We start from the raw sequence: 20,652 nt of genomic DNA, 5'->3' as shown, positions 1-20,652 counted from the left end.
CATCTTGTAATGAGAAATGGCCGTGACTGGGTCTAGACATGTCTTATTAGTCTATCTGTGCTCTTTCTGAAATGCACTTCCATATTACCTCACCTCCTCTTCCTCTTTTCCCCTTCCTCCTGTGCCACCTGCCTGCTGTGTCTGCTTCTTCCTCTCAGTCCTGCTATTTCCTTCCTTATCCTTCTGGTTCTTCCCCTCTTTCTATTGCTTCTTAAACCAATTCCAGATAGATATTGAGACGTTGTTTTTCTGCTTTTAGGTCAGAGGTTGGGCGGGACATAATTCCCTCAACCTTTCCCCCTATAGCACATCTGTTGGGTGCCCAGAGCAGCTTCCTGAGCTCCCTGTTTGTCTTTCTGCCCTCATCTCATGTGAAGTTTTGAAGGTGTGGTTCTGCTGCTCCTGAAGGAAAAGGCTCGTCAGGTTTTCACTTCTTTTGTGAAATGACAGCAAAGTGATGTTACAAGTCTAGCTTTGGTTGATGACCTCTCTAATTTCCCCTCTACTTGCCTCTAGCGAAAAAAGAGGCTTTGACTTTTTTACGGGTTTTTTGGGCCTTCCATCTAGATCAATGTCTTGCACATCTCTGCCTCTTTATCAAGTATATCTATAACCTTTCCTTGGGCAAAACTCTCATCTCCGAAGAAAGCAGAATTTTTCGACCCATCCTACTGGTGATTTTAATGCAAATGATTCCCTCTGTACACACATTTGTATGACCTTCTTCCCCTAACAAATTCTCTGAGTATCTTACTGTGGATCTTTACCAGAGAGGCCCAGAACAAGGGAGCCCTTGTGCTGGAGCTTTCAGGCTCCAACACCATACAAACAGCAAACATTAGCACTAATAACCCTCATCAGTCTCTATACCAGGCTGCAGCCGTGGGGTTTGTCCTTTGCTTCCAAACCTCCCCTTGGGATATTAGACTTTATTAAAAATAAATAGTTACAAATTCAGTTTTACAGCTGATGGCAGCAGGGAGAAGAATGGAGGGGGTGAAAGGAGCAAGTGGAGGGTCTGCTGTCCAGTCAGGTCATTTGTCTGCCATCCTAGCTGTGCCGTGCCAGGGAGCAGTCTGAGTGTGGCAAGAACTGGGCCCTGCCTCCTCCGCTGGGCATTTCAGGAGAGGAGCAGGATGTGTTTTTCAAGAGGACCGGGAGAACTGGGTCTGAGTCCGTGGAGCTGAGCTGCTTCTGGAGGTGACAGATACCAAAAGCCAAGAGTAGGCTATGTAGTATGTCCTTGTCTCCTACCTTCACATTTGCAGTGGAAGAATATGGATTTTCATTTCTTCTTCTGTTTTATATACAAAGAGACAGTCATGTGCAACAGGCAACAAACATGCAAGTAAACTTGTCCCTTGAGATCCTTCCCCACTCCCTCCAGGAGTCCTGAACTCTCCCTTCCATCCTCGTCTGGTCAGTGCTTAGGAATTGCTCCTCTCCTGGAGATGGTCATGACCCCTGACAGCCATGAGGCCCACCCGTACTGAGAGGGAACAGAAAGTCTGCTGTTGCCTCAGCAGCAGATACACTTGCTGCAGGTCCCAGTCTGTCCTTTGAAGGCAGGGACTCCTGTCACCTCTCCAGAGACAAGAAATCAGGCCTGCTGCTCTCCTGTCTCTGGGCAGGAAAGGGATCCTAGTATAAACTGCCTACCTGGGAAGAGTAGTGTATCCTCACTCCTCTTCCAGGCAGTATGACTTCACAGGAAAGGGAGTATATCAGAGCAGCTCCAGGCCTTGATGTACTCAGGGGCTGAGAGGCAGTCATGGGAGACATTGTTTGGTGGTCAAGGAACTTATCCACTGTATGGGTGCAGAACAGAGGAGACTGTGGGCAATAGGAATGGAATGGGGAGACTGGAGGAATTAGATGGCTGACTCCCTGCGGTATGAGATTGTATCTAGAGGCAGAGTTGCCTGGAGCCGCTCCAGGTCCAGGTGGCTTCCAAAATCCATCATCTGGATGATACCTCCCTCCTCCTTGGTGCTGCCCCCTAACACCACACCCACTTCGTCATCATCTTCATCTTCATCTTGACTGACAAGTGCCAGCTCATTCTCATAGCAAAAGGCACTGGGAGGTGGGGGAGAAGGTAGGATAGTCATCTTACTTTCTTGTAGCTCCCGGGCTGAGCAGCGAGGTGTGCCAGCTACCTCATAGGTCTTGTGAAAGCGTGAATAATCCACTTTGTAGTGGTTCTTCTCCTCAAACACAACTGGTTCAAAACGATGACCCCAAAGGATTTCACTAGCGAGATAAGAGCTTCGTGCCTGTGTGGTCATGGCTGTGGCTTCCACCATCCCCTCCAGAATAACCACAATCTCAAAGTTCTCTGTCTCCAGCTCCTCCTTGCCAATCCCATAGAGTGGGCTCTCCTCATCAATCTCGTGAACGATAATAATGGGTGAGACCAAAAATATACGATCAAGACCCACATCATAGCCCACATTTAGGTCCCGCTGGTCCAGGGGGAGGTATTCCCCTTCCTCTGTCATGTAGGGCTTGATGAGCTGGGCTCGGACATGGGCCTCCACGATGTGACTCCTCCTCAGGTTGCCCACCCTCCACATGAGGCACAGTTTGCCATCCCGCACGGAGATGACTGCATGATGACTGAAGAGAAGGGTCTGGGCCCGCTTCTTGGGCCTTGCCATCTTGGCCATGATAGTGCCAATCATGAAGGAGTCGATAACACAGCCCACGATGGACTGGACCACAACTGCCATGATAGCCAGCGGGCACTCCTCAGTCACGCAGCGGAAGCCATACCCAATGGTTGTCTGCGTCTCCACCGAGAAAAGAAAAGCCCCTAGGAAGCTGTTCACGTGCATGATGCAGGGCTTTAGGAGAGAGGGACCACCTCCCACCGCCGGTGCATTGAGGTCACCATGGAAGAAAGCGATGCACCAGAAGAGGAAGCCAAAGAAGAGCCAGGAGACCAGGAAGGCAGCCGAGAAGATCATGAGCATGTACCGCCAGCGTGTGTCCACACAGGTGGTGAAGATGTCGGCCATGTAGCGCTGAGACTTGTTGCTCAGGTTGGCAAAGTAGACATTGCACTGGCCATTCTTCTTCACAAAACGGTTGCGGTGCTTCCGCTGGGGAGCGTGGCCCTTCCCATTCCGGCTGTGCCCGTTGATGCTGCCCAGTGCAGAGACCTTGTGTCCATCCTCTTCAGTTGAGACGATGCTGTATCTGGGAAGAGGAGAAACAGGCATTTGCATCAGAAATATGTGAAGAGTAACTTCACATATTCACTGAGACAGCAAGGGCAGGAGACATGCGGGTGGCTCACAGGGCTAGAGTACCACCCCGTTGAATTTCACAACAGCACATTTTACTGGTTATTGCACCATGGAGCCTCTCTGACCAAGCTGGTGGAGGTCAGCTGCAATATTTGCTGAGTCTTGCTGCCAGGAGGTTGTATCTAGCAAAGTCCTGACAAGGCAGCAAAGCAGTAGAAGCTTGTCCTCTGTGGTACCTTCTAGCCCTTGTGGTCAGGAGAGGTACAAGTCTTTGAAACCTGACGGTGGCTGGGATAGCCAGGAAGCCTGGGAGCAAGCACTCACTGCCTGGCCACATTTTGGCCCTGATATTATGCAAGGTTGGGAGTTTCTATTTTCTCCTCTGCTCTGCTCACTGATTTCATGGTGTGTGCTGACAATGTTTATACACTTCCTGCACTCAGGACAGTTCTGTTGCCACAGCAACATGCATGGCTTCCAGCATCCTGTATCCAAGGCCAAAGGTGTAATTTGGAGATCAACAGTCAAAGTGCTGGCAGTTTCCTTGGCAGAAGCTACACATGCTTTCTGGGAGATGTTTACCCCTCTGGCTCCCCTCCCTTGCAGGCAGCTCTGACGCTGCCCCTCATGTGATACTGAGACAGTTGCAGATACTCCTTAAAGATATGACGGCAGAAGATGCTCTGACCACTGAGGAAATTGAGAGAGTGCATTGAACTGCCAAGACCACTTTGCCCTGATGCCTGCTGAGCTGCAGCCTCACAGGACCCTGGAAGTGTCTCCCTACCACTCCATAGTGTTGACACATCAGCTGGAGTCCACCAGCATAGGCTTCAAGACACCCATCCACATCTCACAGGAAGGGAAGATCTGGTGGCTGGAGTTGTGATTCCTGGGGACATGTGGCTTCTGCAGCCCTCCTGGAATCTGTAATTTCTGGTCCAGCACCATGCAGTGCTTTGCTTCTCCTCAGTAATACTCCTCCAAGCACTACCACTATGTACAGTATGTTTTGGTTTGGAGAAGGAGAGAAGAGTCACACCTTGGAACAGGAAAGGGAAAGATCCTGACAGGTAATTTGAGAAGAATATACCAAAAGGTAGGCTGAAGGTAGGGCATGAGGGGCCAGATGATGAGGACCAGGCCACCCAGGGCAGCAGCAGTCCTTGACAGGGGGGTTACTCACCTGTTGACTCGGACGCTGCCCATGGCTCACTGTATCATCAGATGTCAGGGGGCCACAGGAGCTGGAATGGCACAGGAACTCATGCAGCAGCACTCACATGGGATGAGGTGGCTCCGGGTTTCACCTCTGGTGAGCTGGGACTGGCACTGCCATTGCAAGTGCTCCTGGCACACACCTGGCAGAGAAGGACAAAGCAAAGCCCAGTCAGAACCTCCACTGGCAGTGCCCGTCCAAGTCCAGAGCAGCGGACACAGGGCTCACAACTGTTTGCTCAGGATGGGTCTGGATGTCTCAATGGGCACTATGCCACAGCCTGGCTCAGGCAGCTGAGGAGCTGATGGATGCGGACTGGGTCGTGCGGCCCGCAGCCCCTGCACTCCCCAACATCTACTGCCAGCAGGGGAGCAGGGCTGGCTGGTCACTGCTCTCCAGACCAAGGGCACAACAGCTGAGCAGCTCACAGGGCCCTCATCCTGAGCCATTATATTAATATCAGAGCTTACACCAGGACGAGAGCTCAGCCAGGCTAAATACCTCACACACAACGGCTAACAAAGCATGGGCATGCACAGCAGCCCCCAGGGATCCCATCAACTCAGCCTGACCCAGAGGGGATTTATTTCCAGAGTGCACAGAACATCCCCCCTGTTTCAAAGAAAAGAAGAAAATTAAGTGATAGAGCCAAAAATGAGAACTGATGGAAAGGAAAGGCTTAGGGGTAGCCAAGGAGAAGCTGGTTAGAGCAAACAAACCTTACACATGCCCTGTGTACAGCATCCAAGGAGCAGTTCAGCAGCAGAGTCCTGGGAGGATGTGCAGCAGGTGTTATGTCTCGATCCAGTCCTCCCAGAATGGAAGAATGCGGAAACCAAAGACTCAAGAGCTCACCTATCTGTCTGCCCAGAGCTGCTGGGAAGTGAAATGAAGTGAAGGGGTAATGACTCACAGATTAGGAAGGGCTTTGTACACCCATGCTAATCCTGCTCTGTAGCCTTTGGATTACAGCAGCCAGCGCGGAGCGCAGGATACAGACAGAGCCAGCTAATTTGTTTACTCCCAGCCTCACTGGTGAGCAACCGGTGTTTGCCAGATATGGGACAAATACAAAGATTTGGGGGTCAAATCTAAAGTTTAGATCTGCTTGTAAGTGCTGAAGCATGGATAGGAGAGAGGAACAGCAAGTACTGTCTAGGATGGAAAAGCTGGTGAGAACCATCTTTGTCTCAGTCATCAGTGCTGCAGAATGGGCCTTCATGTGGCTGAGGGAGCCCACCAGCTTTCCCCAGTTAGGAGCACAGATTGGAAAGCACCAAGCAAGGAGCTTCAGACAACACCTCTGACAGGATGAAGTTTAACCAGCAGTTTCTCCTCCTGGTTACTGAGGCAGCTTAAGCTCTGTGGCAACATAAACATGGTTGTTCAGACCAAGGATATTATGGGACCATGAGAAGACAACAACCTTGTAATCCGCAACTCACCGTACAGAGGCAAAAGTAAACAGCTGCCCAAAAATTCCCATCAGGAAAAAAGCACTTTGGCACTGAACTCTGCCAGCTCCCACCCCTTCACTACCCTACAGCATCCAAGTCTTTAAGGAGGGTCAGTTTGACCAGATACAGGAACTTTTGCTGTTAGCTGGGTAAACCTACAGCAGAACCTGGGGTTGGTAACCTGAATTAATCAGAAATGTTGATGTGATGAAGAAAGGTCACTTCATGTCCACAGATGGTCCTGCTCAGATAAAGCTAAAATGCAACCTCAGTGATTACACCGTGAGTTTGGGTCGCAGGCTCCCATATGACTCTGGGAGGTGACAAAGGCAGGCAGTGTAGGTACACCCCTCTATGCCAGCCCCAGCCAAGAGAGGAAGGGTATCCTCTCCAACTGGCACCTTCCTTAGGCAGCCTGCATATGCCAAGGTCATCCTTATCCAACGCTGACATCAGTATGGGAGGGAAGGCACTGCCACAGCTCACATATATGACTTCACAACTTCCCAGAGGTTTCTCACCACCCTCTTTCTCCAGATACAGGAACAGGTGCACAATTTCTAGAGACTGGATTTGTGGCCCAGAAAGCAGCCAGCTCCAAAGAAAGAGGAAGGAAGGAGCTTCTGCTCACTGAAATCATGTGCAACATCATCTGGATCTCTGCTCATCACCCTTCCCACCTCTCCAAGAAGGAGCAAAGGAAGCAAGATGAAATACAAGGGCTTTGCTCATCTCTGATTGTTGCTGGCATAGCTATGGGAAGGGATGAGCACACTGTTTAAGAGCGTTGCATCCTGTGCTGTTGTGCTTCCTCCTGGCTCCCACACAGAAGTTCATGTCAGCCAGAGCTGTGGCACAGCCTCTTGCACAGAGCCCACCACAACTGGACCGTGCAGCTCAGAGTCTGGGCAGTGTTTGCTGCTGATTCTGCAGTACCTGAACAGAGTATCAACAGCTAAAGCCACACCACTACCTGCAGCTGATACTTAATCAGAAGGAAAGTATCTCCACAAAGGATAAAGGCTACCAGTCTGAGCACATTTGAGAATGGAAAAGCAAATGCTTTTATTTACAGCAAATAGCTGCAAGTAGGAGACCCATGATCTCATTTCATACACTCATCCATAGAACTCACACAGAATTGCACTCATAGGTCTTTTTCTGCTTACAATTTGAGAATTTTGCTGGTAGATTCAAGGACCTCAGCAATAACAGGCAGAACCTTCATTCCTGAGGCAGGAGCTGCCTGATGGAGCCATTTGCGCCCATTATGAGCTTGTGGGGGTTTTGCCACGTGAAGTCCAAGTCCACTGCTCCCAGGCAGGTCTGCTCTCAGGTTTTCATTCTCCAGCTTGGATCTCTCCAGCTGTCCTTGGAGAATAAAGATCTTCTGCTTCAGCCTTTCCATGTTTCCTTCTGCATCCAGAGCCCGCTGGGTCATTAGCTGGAGATTACACTTAGTCTGCTGGACTACGGACTCGAGCTCTCGGGCTTCCCTCTTCCGTTCAGCCAGGCTAGTTTTCAGCTGCTCCTGTAGGCTCGACACCATGCATGCCTGGGTGTCCAAGCTGTTCTGGAAGTTCTTAAACATTCTCCTGATCATGGCATTGTCCTCCCTGAGTGTGTCATTCTCATCCTTGAGCCTGTCATACTGCTCCCTGAACATGTTGTATTCCCCGCTAAGCACGACATTCTCCTGCATGAGCACAACGTTGTCCTCCCTGAGCCCATAGAAAATCTCCCTGAGCACATAGTTCTCCTCTTCGAGTGCGAGATTCTTATCCTTGAGCACTTTGTTTTCCTCCCTGATCATGCTGTTCTCCTCCCTTAGGATGCTGTAGGTCAGCTGCAGGGATGGGAAATCTCTTTCCCAGATGGCCTCCTTGTGCAGCATGCGGGGCTCTGCTCCCGTGGTGCACTGTGAAGGCCCCACGTAGGGGTCACTGGCATGGGCCTGTGGGGCAGCAGCCTCCATCTCCAAGTGCTGGTCTGTGTTACTCTGGAAAGAGTCTTGGGAGCCACAGGGTGCCATACTGGCCCTTTGGAGACCAGGCAACCCCTGATGCCCGGGAAAATGTTGGGTCGGGCTGGGCTCCTTATCTCCAGACAAGTTGTCAGACTTTTTAAAATGGTCTTTGTAAAGTGGTTCCTGAAACTCCTGACCTTCCTCCTCAAGCTCCACTTGTTCACCTTCCACCATGTTAGAGTGCCTGGGAGTCAGGGAAAATGGGATGGGTTCTCCCAGATCCTCTGTCTGACTGTCATCTAAGCTGTCATTGCTCTTCCTCAGGGGTGAAGAATGCGGAGAGTGGCAGGAGTACCTGAATTTGTCACTGTCATCATCATCATCATCTTCCAAGCCTTGAGATTCTGGTAAGACGCTCACCATTGGCCCAGAGATGCCAAGTGGCCATGACATTTTTCAGGGTGCTCTGGGCTGCAGCAAGTGGGAGAATCCAAATTATCCTCCTGGAGCCCAGATCACGCAGGCCGGTGACACTGACAAGCAGTGTCAACCTCTGCAGCCTCACTGATACTTGTGGGAGAAGAGGCAGCCACCAAAATCCCTCTGTCTAGAACAGGAGGGAGTTCAGGAGAGAGTGGAGGACCAGACACCTCTATGTTTTGGCTCTGGACAACAGCTGGAACAACCAACATTCCAAGGTCTGTGATGTCATTGAGTTCCATGGATGCTGAGTGGTCAGGAGTAGGAGTGGAGGGGGTGGTGCAGGGGAGGGGAGGAAACAATCAACTGCTCTCCTGATTCTGGAAGGGACTGGGTTAATTTTCTCCCTAGTAGCCAGTACAGTGCTGTGTGTTGGATTCAGTATGAGAATAATGCTGATAACCCACAGATGTTATAGTTGTTGCTAAGTAGTGCCTTACTTTAAGCTAAGGATTTTTCCGTTTCCCATGTTCTGCCAGTGAGGAGCTGCACAAGAATCCAGGAGGGACCATAGCCAGGACAGCTGATCCAAACTGGCCAAAGGGATATTCCGTGCCATAGAACATCATGCCCAGTATATAAACTGGGGGATTTACCTAAAGGGGCCAATCACTGCTCAGGGATGGGATGAGCATCGGTCAGTGGGTGGTGAGCAACTGGGTTGGGCATCACTTTTTTCTCTTAGATCCTGTTAGTCTCTCTCCCACTAGTTATTATTACAATTCTTATTATTAATTTGTTGTTGTTGTTGTTGTTCCAGTTATTAAATTGTTCTTCTCTCAACCTACAAGGTTTGCCTTCTCTTTCCAATTCTCCTCCTGACAGGGGCTGAGGACAGGGGGAGGGAGCCAGCAGCTGAGCGATAACTTACTTACCAGCTGGGGTTAAACTACAACAACTGCAAAACCTTTTTTTGACAGCAGGAAGACAAACTATCCTACTGGTTGCAGAGCAGACCCCAACTTGGGGATGTTGCCAGTGGGCAGAGAGCGGGTCATGAAGCCACCTGAGACCTCCAGCATGAAGGAGGGACAGGGACCATCCAGCCCCTGGCAGGCAGCATGGGTCAGAGGGGACTCTGCTCACAGGGTTGCCCCTATCAGGTTCAGGCCACTGGCATTTTGGTGCCAGGGCTCACCCTGGACAGGGGCAAGAGTTATCACCAGCCAGAGGCATCACTCCAAGTTGGATGGCCAATGAGGGGTCCACACAGTGGTGCTGCCAGTCTGATTCAGTCCCTGCTGCCAGCTGGCACAGGGAAGTGTTAGTAATACCGAGTGTCACAAACTCAGAGTGGCATAAGCCAGGAGACGAACGAAAATAAACACACTTCCCACTTCCACCTCAACACACCCCCACAGTGCGTGGTGCCACCACGGGAAGGACAAACAGGCAGGCAAGAAGCCCTGAGCTTGGGACTGACATCACACTGGTGCCAACATTTGCATTAGCCCCCTGGAGATGTCACTGTCCCTCCTCAGCAGCTGGTGGCCCAGGGCCACCCTGACTTCTGCCTACAAAATGGATGCTGCCAGCTCAGCAAGGCCAGAGGCCCTACCAGGAGGCCAAAACCTATGCAAACACAGTTTGCAGCTTGGAAACCTGAAACACAAACTGCATGAAAGGGGAAGGCTCAGAGAAGTCTCTAGAAAAAGGGGGTGACACATTCTGAACAGACACTGCCTGTCACATGGACAAGGGGGAGGAAAGCCTAGCTGAGGACAGAGATGGAAATCCCAGAGCATGTCCAAGGATCTTTCTACTGCCTGGGACTCACACATGGAGGAGGAAGCTGTGAGGTCAGTGGCAACTCCTGGAGAGCCAGATGAAACCATGATGGTGGGTGCAGCATGGGGCACCCTGGGAGATCCAGGATACTGCAATCTGGTGAGATGCCTCTTCATCCCTCTGCTACCCTGTCCCTGGTGTATGTGAATACCCATATATTTCATGGCCTGAGGAAGCCCTCGCAGCTCTGTGGGAAGCTGGTGCAGCATAGGCATCACAGCCTATGCCACTGTCTTGCAGCATTGAAGATGTCAGCCAGGTGGGTCTCCAGGGGCCAACATCCGCCTCCAGCCCCACAGCATGGGCTGCCCCTCCTTCCTTCCCAACCACTTTTCCCCTCCTGTGTCCTAGATTGAGCAATGCTGGGGACACCACCACGATGCTGCAGTCATCTCCACCTTCCCGTGTGACACTGTGCTCCAGCAGCACAAGCCATCACACCAGCCCACACTGCCACCCCACTTCTGCTCTGACCCCGAGCAGACACAGGGGGATGGGTTGTTGCTGTCCTTTTCCTAGGGATCTGTGGGCCAATAATGTCAAGGCACTTGGTGCTGACACAATGCCTCCCTTTCTCCATCCCCAGTACACGGTGAGGTGCCTCGCACATCCCAGTCTTTCTTCAGCCCCTGCCAGAGTGGATCATATATTGTCAATCCTTCCTTAAATTTGCAGTGGAAGAGTCTCATGAAACAGAACAGAAAAGTCCATGCTGAAGCACTCCCCCACTTCTCTTTTTATAACAACCATATCTGGTGCTCTGGGACATACACTGTGAACGACGACGGTGGAAAAATCCCAGAGTATTTTTACACTCTTAGTCTTTGCTTTATCTGGAGTCGTCTGGCAAATGCTTCCCTTCTGTCTGTGGTCAATACCGCAGCCGCTGGTTGCGCTCCACTTTGTGCCTTTATCCCCATTACAGGTGGTGTAGCACTGGCTGGCTTTGAGATCAGCATCCGCAGACTCATCCTGCCAGCTTGGGCACGGTGACAGCACAGCAGATGAGCCTCTCGCCTCTTGGGGGGTCAGGACGGAAACACCCGCAGCCGAGAGGGGACCTCTTTGCCCTCTTGCAGAGCTTCGCAGATCCACAGCATTCGGTTTGCCCTCTTCATTATCTTTGTAACTCCATCTCTTCTATTCCTCACAAATATTCCCAGGGTTCATGTCAGGGCTCATAAGGCAGCTCAGTGCCATGGGGCTGTCCTACCACAAGAGTCAGTGGCCGAGCTCTCGCTCGTCCGTGCCAGCAGGGCTGGGTGCCAGGCGCTGTATGGGCACACACGAAGGCACAGTCACCGTGCAGGAGAGTTTTACCGTATTAAAAAGGCAAGTGACATATGGAAGGTGAGGGGAGGAAGCTGTAATCAACTCTATACCATTTTTATATACACACTTCTGCCTTTTCGTTCAATAATTATAAATAGATTAAGTGCCAACAGTCCCCATCTGCCCCTCAAGGCATGATCCGCTGACCAGTTTCCCTTTCCAAAAGAAGATTTTAGTAATGTACCTCTGCCTGGTTTACATTTTGGGATGGAGTGAGAAGGGGGGATATTTTTACCCCCCTGTGAAGCTCTGGAGCCTGAGGATGGGTAATATGAAAACAAAACAAAATCATTTGAAATTAAACCATCTCAGTGTGTGACTCAGAGCTATTCATAGCTCCCTGAAGCCAGCTGCAGCAACGGAGCCAGAAGGATTCTGCCCGTATTATTATTCCAATTACCATCTGAATTAAAAGTTTGAGCAGTGATCAGCCCACATGCTGATGGGAGGGGGAGAGAAGAAACGAAGAGAGAAGGAGAGAAAGAGTGAGAGGGAGAAAAAAACAGATAAAAATGGGAACCACACAAAGGTCCCCAGGATGACAAAGTCAGGAAGAGGCACAGAGAGGTGACAGCATCACCTCCTGCCTGCTCCCACACCACCCCGGCGATCCCTGCTCCAGTTGCACTGTCCAGGCAATGGCACTGCAAGAACAGCTGCCTGCTACCCAGGATCTTGGAGTAAACAGGGGATACCCCGTATAGTGGAGCTAGTGGGACTGGCATTGGTCTTCACCCACTCTCCTCTGGCCAAAATGGGGCTGGGGGGGACAAGACACAGGGGCTGGGGATTGGCTGAGCAGGATCATAAGGAAAGGATGCTGCTGGCATGGCAGCTGGGGAGAAGTCTCTTCTTGATGAGTGAGGTAGGTGGGTGTTTTTCTTTGTAGCTGGCATCACAGGGAAAATTAAATGGTCAGAAGGCCCCTGGCCATCCCTTGGTGGTTTTTTGGCCAAAAAGGAGCAGAGCTTTTTTGGCAGCCAGGGCACAGACCCCATCCCACCTGCTCCTGAGGAAACATGTGGACTGATGCATGTCCCAGCACCCTGCCTGCTAAAACCATGGACTAGATCCCAAAGGGTTGGTGCAAAACCCACAAGAACTGAAAAACTGAAGGCGCTGGGGTGTCCCTGAGGTCCTCACATCCCAGGCAGCTTCGGTGCTCTCAGGTTGCCTCCTCCAGCTTCCCAGTATAACTGCACCAGTGAAAAGGACATCTCTTCTAACCCCCCCATCCCAGGAACATCCTTCACTGAGCATTCTGCCTTGTGGGAGCCTTGATGAAAGGCCATTCCCATCAGCATTCCTGTACCTCGGTATCTCTGCAACACAGAGTCCCTGGCCAGAAGAGCTGCCCACACAGGGCCTCTTGACGGTTTTTGGCTTGTTCAGGGGAAAGGGATCATTATTAGTGTGCAGGAAAAGGGCAGCAAGGGTGGCTCACGTCATCTGCCTGCCCGCTGTGCTTGCAGTCCTGACAGGGCAGTACCTCTGCCAAGCACCCAGCAAGGCAGGTGCCTGCAAATGGGTTATGGATGATGACAACAACAGTGACAGCAGCAAAGGGCGAGCAATAACCAGGGCACAGCCTGCTCCGTACCAAGACCCTGATCAGGAGAGGCAACAGCCACTGCTCTGCACTCGGCTGCTGCACAAGAGCTGAGTTCCCAGGGTGGCCTGGCTGCTGAGCACTAACCCATCAGCTGTAGGCGAAAAACAACCTCCCCTCAAACCCTTTGTTGCTATGCTAACAAGGAGCCCAAGGAGCCCAGGAGAGCCACAATTCTCCTGAGAGGGTCCCCACTTCTCCCTTTCAGCCATGCCTGAAAAGCACCAGAAACAGAGCGAAGGGAGCATCCCAGCTAAGCTGGAAAACTGCATTCCCGCGCCGAGTGGATCAATTGTTTCACTTCAGGTCTGTTGACCTGTATTGCTGCAGCCTGATCAGTCTTGTTTAACAAATGCAACTAGAAGATGTCAAGCCTAAGTGCTGCCCACCTCAAGCAGTATGGAGGACCATTGCCCCTTCCTTCACCTGCCCCCCAGGTCCCCAGCACGGCAGGGGCTGCCATCGCGGATGGGATCGGACTGGGGAGAACGGTTTGAAGTGGGACACGGTGGCTGCATTTGCACAGTGCCATGACTGCGATATCCTCCCGCCATCTCTGCAGCTTACTGTCATACCCCTGCTCCTCCAGGCTGCAATAGTTGCTCTCGCTGGCATCCTGCCTGCTCACCTGCCTCTCGCCTGCTGGCACTCAGTGCTGCTTGCAGCTTCTGCCTGGTCACCTCCACCCAGACACGAGGCTCTTTCTTGATGGTGTGGGAAAAACGGGAACAGGAGAGGAGAGGACTTCTGGGGCCGCTATGCCTACTCCCATGGCAAGCACCGCCTCTTCATAATGCCATCGAGATTTTCAGAGGGATGAAGAGCTTGTCTGTCCAGCTTCTGGGATCCTGGGTGCCCTTCAGCCCCTGCAGTCACCGTGCTGCTGGTGGGTTCAATCTATACAGCTCTCATGGGGCTTTACTCTCCTCTATAGCAGAGTCATTTTTGACATCCACTTTCTATAAGACTACTTTCAGCTGGTCCCTCTGCACGGGTGCTGAGGCAGGCTGCCAGCAGAAAGGGAGCGGGTGAGAGGAGAGGGGAGAGCGAAGCTGAAGGCAGGGAAAAGGAGAACAGGCAGCGGAGAGGAAGCTGGGACAAGGCCAGCAGCTGATTGTACCAGTGCTGGTGCTGCTCACCAGGGAGGGAAGGAGGTGAGGAGGGAGGCAAGGGGAAGTGTCAGGTCATTTTTCTGAACCTTTTGTAGGGGACAGAATGGGGGACGCTGCCTCACGTGTTTTCGCACAGCACCAGGCTCCCTCTGAAGTGTTTTGGGAGAAATGTTGCCATAGAAATAAAACAGACTTCCAGATCGTGAGGGGCAAACCCACTGCCGTGGTGGCAGGGGCTGGTGCAGGCATGGGCAAAGTAGCTGCAGGAGTCCCTGGTTGGCAGCGTGGAGCAGTGCCAGACTGGAGGGTACCTTGTTCTCCACCCTCTGCTCCCTAATCTCCAATGACAGCAGCAGTGGTGCTGGTGCCAGGAGATGGTAGGCACCATCTCCCCAGATAAACCAGTGGGTGAATACCAACGCTGTCCCTGAAGCAAGCTGCCTGCTTACAGGCTCCCAGGAGGACAGGCATGGAGGGGCATGGGTCTCTACAACCATTGGGGCAGGGTCACATATCAGCCAGCTCACATCCCTCATCTACCTGGTCTTTGGCACCATCTTCACTGCCGGAGAACAAGCCTGAGAGGTCTGAGGGTCAGAACCAGCTCAAAGGCACCCCCTGTCTGTCCCAAGACAGAGAATCAACATCTCTCACAAGAAGAGTCTTCAAGCCCAACCATCCCCACTAAAGCCACCTTGTTTGGGGAGGAAAACCAGCGCCGGTGCCTCCGGGGGCTCCATGTGAGGCCCCTCTGCCCTGGGGCACAGAGGCAGTGCTGTGAAGGAGCATGAATTTAGCCTGACTCAGTTTCGCAGCGCCGCGGGGCAAGCGCAGACAGCTTCACTCAGTCCTTGCCATTCACAGAAAAACGAGCGCCAGCGGGAGGCTGGGAGCCGCGTGTATGAGTAAGGGATCGATTGCTAAGACGCCAGCATCCATCTATTGATTCCTGGCTGCACTGTCAGGTTAAGCCAACCCAGTACAATAATGAGACAGGACAGGGGAACATGCTGAGGGCAGATTGCCATTAACTGCTCTGCTTATGGTCTGCACTGATGTCAGCACACAGTGGGCACAGGTATCCATCACCATGTCCTCCTCCCCATTGCTGCCACCCTCCCATCAGTGATACCACCCCAGGAATGCAGCTGTTCCCAGGATGGTGGCCAGTAGCTGAGCTTGGGGTGGCCAAGTGGCCAGAGGGACCAGTGAGGATCCATCCTGTCAGACAACTCCATCCTTCCCCAGCCACCTCCTCACTTTCCGGCTTTCCTTGAAAATCACGGTGGGGTGCTGCAAGGGGCAAGGACCACTGCCAGTCCCCTGTCAGCACTACACATTGGGGCACTTGATCTTAGCACCCAAATGCGGGGAGAGATGGAAGAGGAGAAAGGTGGAGCAGTGGGAGCCCCACTTCCCTCCGGACCAGCCCTCTACAGCTACTCCTGTCTGTGGTCATTCCTCACCATCCCTTCTCTTCCCCCCCACCCCCTGTCCCCACCAGACTCATGTTTCCATCCTAAGGCACATATTTCCCCTGTACTTATTATTATTGTCAGTGGCCACAAACAGGGGTGGTCACATGAGAGGGTGTCTCAGGTTTCTGTGCGTGCCACTTCTGACGGTGAATGGAGAAGGGGCGTATTTGCATGTCTCCATCAAGATGTGTTCCCCATGCACCCACCTGTCCTCTCCCAGGCTCTGGGTGGCCCCAGACCCTAAGCTCATCTCCACACCTCCCACCCCCTGTGGATGCCTCCTCCTGAGAAGCCAAGGAGAGCACAGAGCAGGAGTAGAGGGTAGTCTTGGAGCCACATCACCTTCACCATGCATCCCCCGTGTGTGCTGTCACTGTCTGCCCTTCACAGCACAACCCCCCAAAAAGAGGAATGGGAAAAGGTAGAGGCCTCAGATCCTCTGTTCGCTTTGCCATGGATGGAGTCCAGACGGGGCAGTGGGGACAGGATCTCCAGGTTCTTGGTAGAGGGATTTGGCTGACTCCAGGTGTTTTGCCCAGAAGAGAGGGCCTTGCGGGCTGAAGGTGGCACCAGGAATATCCGAAGGGACCTGCCAGCACCACATAAACCTGCCTGCCCATTCATGCCCTGGTGGGGATGCTGACCTTGCTAACAGGGAGCAAAGGCAGAGTTTCTCTGGCAGTTTGCTCATGGCTTCCTCTGAACTCCTTTCACCCAAACTCAGTATGCAGAAGACCCTTTGCAGCTATCTGGAGGATGTTGGACCACCAGCAGCAGGATCAGCCATGCTGGGAGTAGGAAAGGTGGAAGGCAAGGGAGGGAGGGGCAGGTCTGGAGCCCGAAAAGCTCCACAGGCAGTAGGAGAACCAACACATCCCCTTCAGACCCCTTTTGCACCCGAGCGCTTGGAAAACGGATCTCCAGCTGCATTCTTCCCTGTAAACTGTCTGGGACCATGGAGCAGGGGAAAAAGGTGAGCAAGTCCCAGCCCAGAGCAAGAAGACACTAAGGAAACATGGGGAGCTGTAAAAATGAAGAAGTTACTTGCAAAGCAACCCAAGTCAGGGTGGCAAGGGGCGGGGAGGGAAGTTGGGGAGGTTTACAGGCAGGTGCCCACCCCTGCCCCTCGGCCCACGGCCACCCCGGTAGCTGTACGTGCATATGCCTTGCACACAGGCAACTTTATTATTCACTGGCACAGTCACACGAAGCCACACATCTCTCCCTAAGTTATATTTATAGCTGTTCCTCAGAGTGAACGCAAATGAAAACAATACATTATTTTCCTAAGAGAAAAAAAACCCTTCCCGGTCTCACGCCGATGAGGGGAGCAGCGCGCCCCGGCACCGCCTCTTACCCGGGTCCTGCCGAGGGCTGCTGCCTGCTCCAGCCGTGCCTAGCCAACATCAGAGGAAGGGGAAAGCGGACGTTTTCTCCATCTCACCATGAAATGTCTCAGTCAGACCGGAGGAATCAGGGAAGTCTCTCTGCAGCCCTCGCTCGCCTCCAGCTTAGGTTTATTTTTTCCCCTTGAAGAGCTACTTCTCTGCTGCGACCTGCTCCTCTCCTAACTCTGCCCTGCCCACGCCAGTGCTCTCCTCCTGCCTCTGCCTCTCAGAATCTTTTGCTCCCAGGAGCGTCCATCCCACGGAGTGCTGATGTGCCTTCGTGGCTCGGCGATGGGTTCAGGTCTCCCCCTCCTGCCTGATTCCCTCCTTCTCTGGCATTATTTGCCCGTGTCTCTTGCTGCCTCCCTGCTCTAGTCCCCAAATCCCCCCTCTCCCTTCCACTCTTCCTCCCTTTGCGCTCTGCTCCCGTTCCCTGGCTGCCTCTCCCCCTCGCTGATTGCTATGCAGTCTGTAGCTGAGAAGTCAGTAACTCTGTGGTAGGATCCAACAGCTTTCCGCTACTTTAGCCCATCCTCGCATGTGAGCTCAGAGCTGCGGAACCACCATGGGGGAGACAAGAGCAACCATCAGCCCCAGGGAAGGGATGGCGGGGCCACCAGATGCCCTCAAGGGGGTGAATCCTCCTGCTGGACTGGTGCACAGGGGTGAATTATCCACTGTCAGGGGTTTTTTCCCCACCTGGATTTGGGGTGCTGGACTGACACCTCGCTCTGAGGAAGGACCAGGCTCTCCCAGCTGATGCAGAGCATTTGCTGTGGGGCATTGCCTCCCCACTCTACAGACCTGAGGATTTCCTTCTGGGATGGGTAATGCTGGAGACAGAAGCGTGGGCGCAGAGGGACCAGCCCTCAGGGCTCCAGGATAGTGCACAGCCACCCTGCCAGGAAACATGTCCAGGCAACCTCTTCTGGATCTCCATGGGCAGCAGCATCTCAGAGGCTTTGAAGAAGTCGCTTCTTGGTGATAAGATGAGATGCCGGGGACTCTGTTGCAGCGAAGCCAGAGGCTGAAGAGAGCCCTGACCACACAGGCAGTGGCTGCAGGCATGGGGTCCCAGGGACAGCCCTGCTCCAGGACAGCATGGTTTGAGGACATGGTTTCCATACTGGTGTCTCATCTGCTGTCCTCAGAGTTAAGGCCTGTGCTGAAAAGTCAAAAATTATCAAAAAAACCCATTTTGAGCCTCCTTTGGGCTCCAACCCTGCAAAAATCACTACTCTCCCTCCTAAAATCATCCCAAGATCCCCTTGCACAAGACGCTGTGGGGCCTGCTGTCCCCCACTGGCATCAGTGAGCACTGCCATAGTGAGCAAAGCCCACTCCCACCTGGCAAAGGGAAGCAGAGGGTGAATTTGGTAGCTCCATGCAGATGAGCAGCTGCAAAGCACAAGCTCATCAGCCTCCTGCATGGGCCAGCTCATCTCAGTGCACTCATGGCTCCTCCCTCCTGCTCCCGTGGGGGGATCCCCAGGAGCTGCTGCACCTGGATGGAATGGGGCCATGCCCTCTGTAGCCATCCCTATGGGAAATTTGTTCAGGTTCATAGGGGTACTTGCTTTCCCAAAAGCCCTGTCCCTAGGGCCCATGGGGCTGCTTCCCAAGAGCTACAACCAGCAGCTGCCCATTTGCCCTGTGGCAAAGTGTGCCATCCCTCTGGCACCATGACAAGCCTTTCTCCTCCATGCAGTAAAGGGATGAAGATGCTGCTGAGACATCTTGCTCCTTCCTGGAGTGGGCAAAGCCACCAAATACCTGCACAACCCTGTGCAGCTTCAGGCTGAGTTTCCTCTTCTCTGCCTTTTACTCCTCATTGCTGGCTCCCCACAAAACCTTATCGTGTTTCCCTCCACCTGTACAGCAAGAGGATGAATAGCTACACCTCGTGCATGGTGTGGCAGCCCAGCATGGCCAAGAGGCAGCTGGCACTGCCAGAGCCATTGAGAGGGACAAGGGGATGTTGCACCGAGGATGCCACTAGCCCCCAGCTCTCTTTGTGCCCCCAAGGTGCCACGCCCTGACCGCCCCATGGCCACCGGCCCCAGCAGCGGGGTGGCTCACACTCGCCACCCCCGCTCGTCTCCACCAGCACCGTCTTTAATAAGAAGCGTGGAATATTTTAGCACCTATGGAAAAGCCACCACAGACGGTGGTGGTAGCCGTTGCCAGGGAGACGCTCCCAAAAATAGCCCCACTCCGCCAACCTTTCCCAATGCTGCTGTGGGGATTGAGGGAGGCAAAGGGATAGAAGGATGGAGGGATGAAAGGGTGGAGGGAAGGATGGATAGAGGAATAGATGAAAGGAGGGAAAGAGAGATGGAGAGATGGATGGAGGAATGTTTGGAGGGATGAATGGAGGAATATTTGGAGGGATGAATGGAGGGATGAATGGAGAAATAGGGAGGGAGGAAGGAAGGGAGGGAGAGAGGGAAGGAGGAAGGGAAAGAGGAAGGGAGGGAGGAAGAAAGGGAGGGAGAAGCAAGAGCTCCTAGGAAGGCGAGCAACTGCTGCCTGACCCCTCTCCTGCCTGGGGATGAAGACAAGTGCTACCTTTGTGCCAGCAGCCCCTGCTTGGACACCTATGGTCCCATGTTCCTGTGATACCAGCTAAGCCAGCATAAACCCTCAAGTGCTCTCTGACCTAGGCAGTTCTGACTTTGAGTATTTAAACCAGACAACAAATTTGGACTCCTTAGCACCTGCAAGGCTCCCTCTACGCTTCTCCTGCAATCATCCCATCCTTGTCCCCCACCAGTGCTCTAGGACCGCCTCAGCCAAACTGACCTGGTCATGGGGGGCAGAGATGGTGAGACACAGAGGTGGCTCATGGTGTTCAATCCCACCATGTTTCCCAGCCCCTCCAGGTATGCTGAATCATTTCCCTCTCTTGGATGAATCCCTGAGGCTACCCACTCTCCCAGGAGGTCTGGATGCAGCTTGAGCCACATTCCACAGCAGAAATGGAGGGGGGCACCAAGCCAAGCACCTCTGTGACAAAAGCACAGAAGCCTTCCTGGTAGCAGGAAACAAATGTTTTAGTAAGAAGGAAACCCCCTTTGTCCCTCTTGTCCCAATGCCATTGCCTCACAGGACAGGCAGAAGTGGGGAACAGCACTGGATGGAGCTGCTGCTGCCTGGCCCAGAGGCTCTTGCAGGAGGAGCCTTCCAGACCAGCAGAGGCAGAGAGGGAAACCCCAAAAATAGAACTAAAGGGGGAGGGGGAGAGGGGGAAGAAAAATAAACTAAACAACCCCAAATTCTTGATTTTAATGCCAAATCCCAGCTCACTTGCCTCCCTGTCACCCTGGCGACATTCCTTGTGGTCACCATGGAAACGGGAGGCATGGAGAGAGCATCGCAGTGCAGGGTGGTGGCAGCACCCAGCATTATTTCGGGAGGCAGGGAGACACCCGGCACAAGGCACTTCATGTTGTGGCAGGGAGGGAGGAGGGAAGGTTTATTTTTACTTGCTGCCACTTCATGTGCCCAATATTTCATCTCTTAGGGCCTGGCTGCCCCTTGGCCTCCTGGCAGCTTTCCCATGGCCCTCATGT

At 52.9% G+C, this 20,652-nt stretch overlaps 2 protein-coding genes across 3 annotated transcripts; both read right to left on the bottom strand.

The window, feature by feature from the left end:
* Positions 1–356: 356 nt before the first annotated feature.
* Positions 357–20,125, bottom strand: KCNJ4 (potassium inwardly rectifying channel subfamily J member 4). 2 transcript variants are annotated; one of them, XM_032689092.1, is made up of 5 exons: positions 19,883–20,125; positions 18,854–18,951; positions 17,050–18,245; positions 4,438–4,612; positions 357–3,201 (listed from the first exon to the last, which is right to left on the bottom strand). In XM_032689092.1, the coding sequence occupies exons 4-5, from the start codon at positions 4,458–4,460 to the stop codon at positions 1,872–1,874; spliced, it is 1,353 nt and encodes a 450-aa protein (XP_032544983.1). In that variant the 5' UTR covers positions 4,461–4,612; positions 17,050–18,245; positions 18,854–18,951; positions 19,883–20,125; the 3' UTR covers positions 357–1,871. The 2 variants fall into 2 exon arrangements, with proteins under 2 accessions (XP_032544983.1, XP_032544984.1); XM_032689093.1 differs by lacking the exons at positions 4,438–4,612; positions 17,050–18,245; positions 18,854–18,951; positions 19,883–20,125 and adding an exon at positions 3,647–3,749.
* LOC116787470 (endosome-associated-trafficking regulator 1-like) lies at positions 6,968–8,597 on the bottom strand. The gene is given in 3 exon segments (XM_032689094.1): positions 6,968–7,161; positions 7,164–7,236; positions 7,238–8,597. Coding segments are annotated over 3 exon segments (1,251 nt in total). The 5' UTR covers positions 8,347–8,597; the 3' UTR covers positions 6,968–7,092.
* Positions 20,126–20,652: the final 527 nt, after the last annotated feature.

The sequence above is a fragment of the Chiroxiphia lanceolata genome, chromosome 5 (genome assembly GCF_009829145.1).
Source record: "Chiroxiphia lanceolata isolate bChiLan1 chromosome 5, bChiLan1.pri, whole genome shotgun sequence".
Lineage (NCBI taxonomy): Eukaryota > Metazoa > Chordata > Aves > Passeriformes > Pipridae > Chiroxiphia > Chiroxiphia lanceolata.
This window is presented reverse-complemented; position numbering and strand designations above follow the sequence as displayed.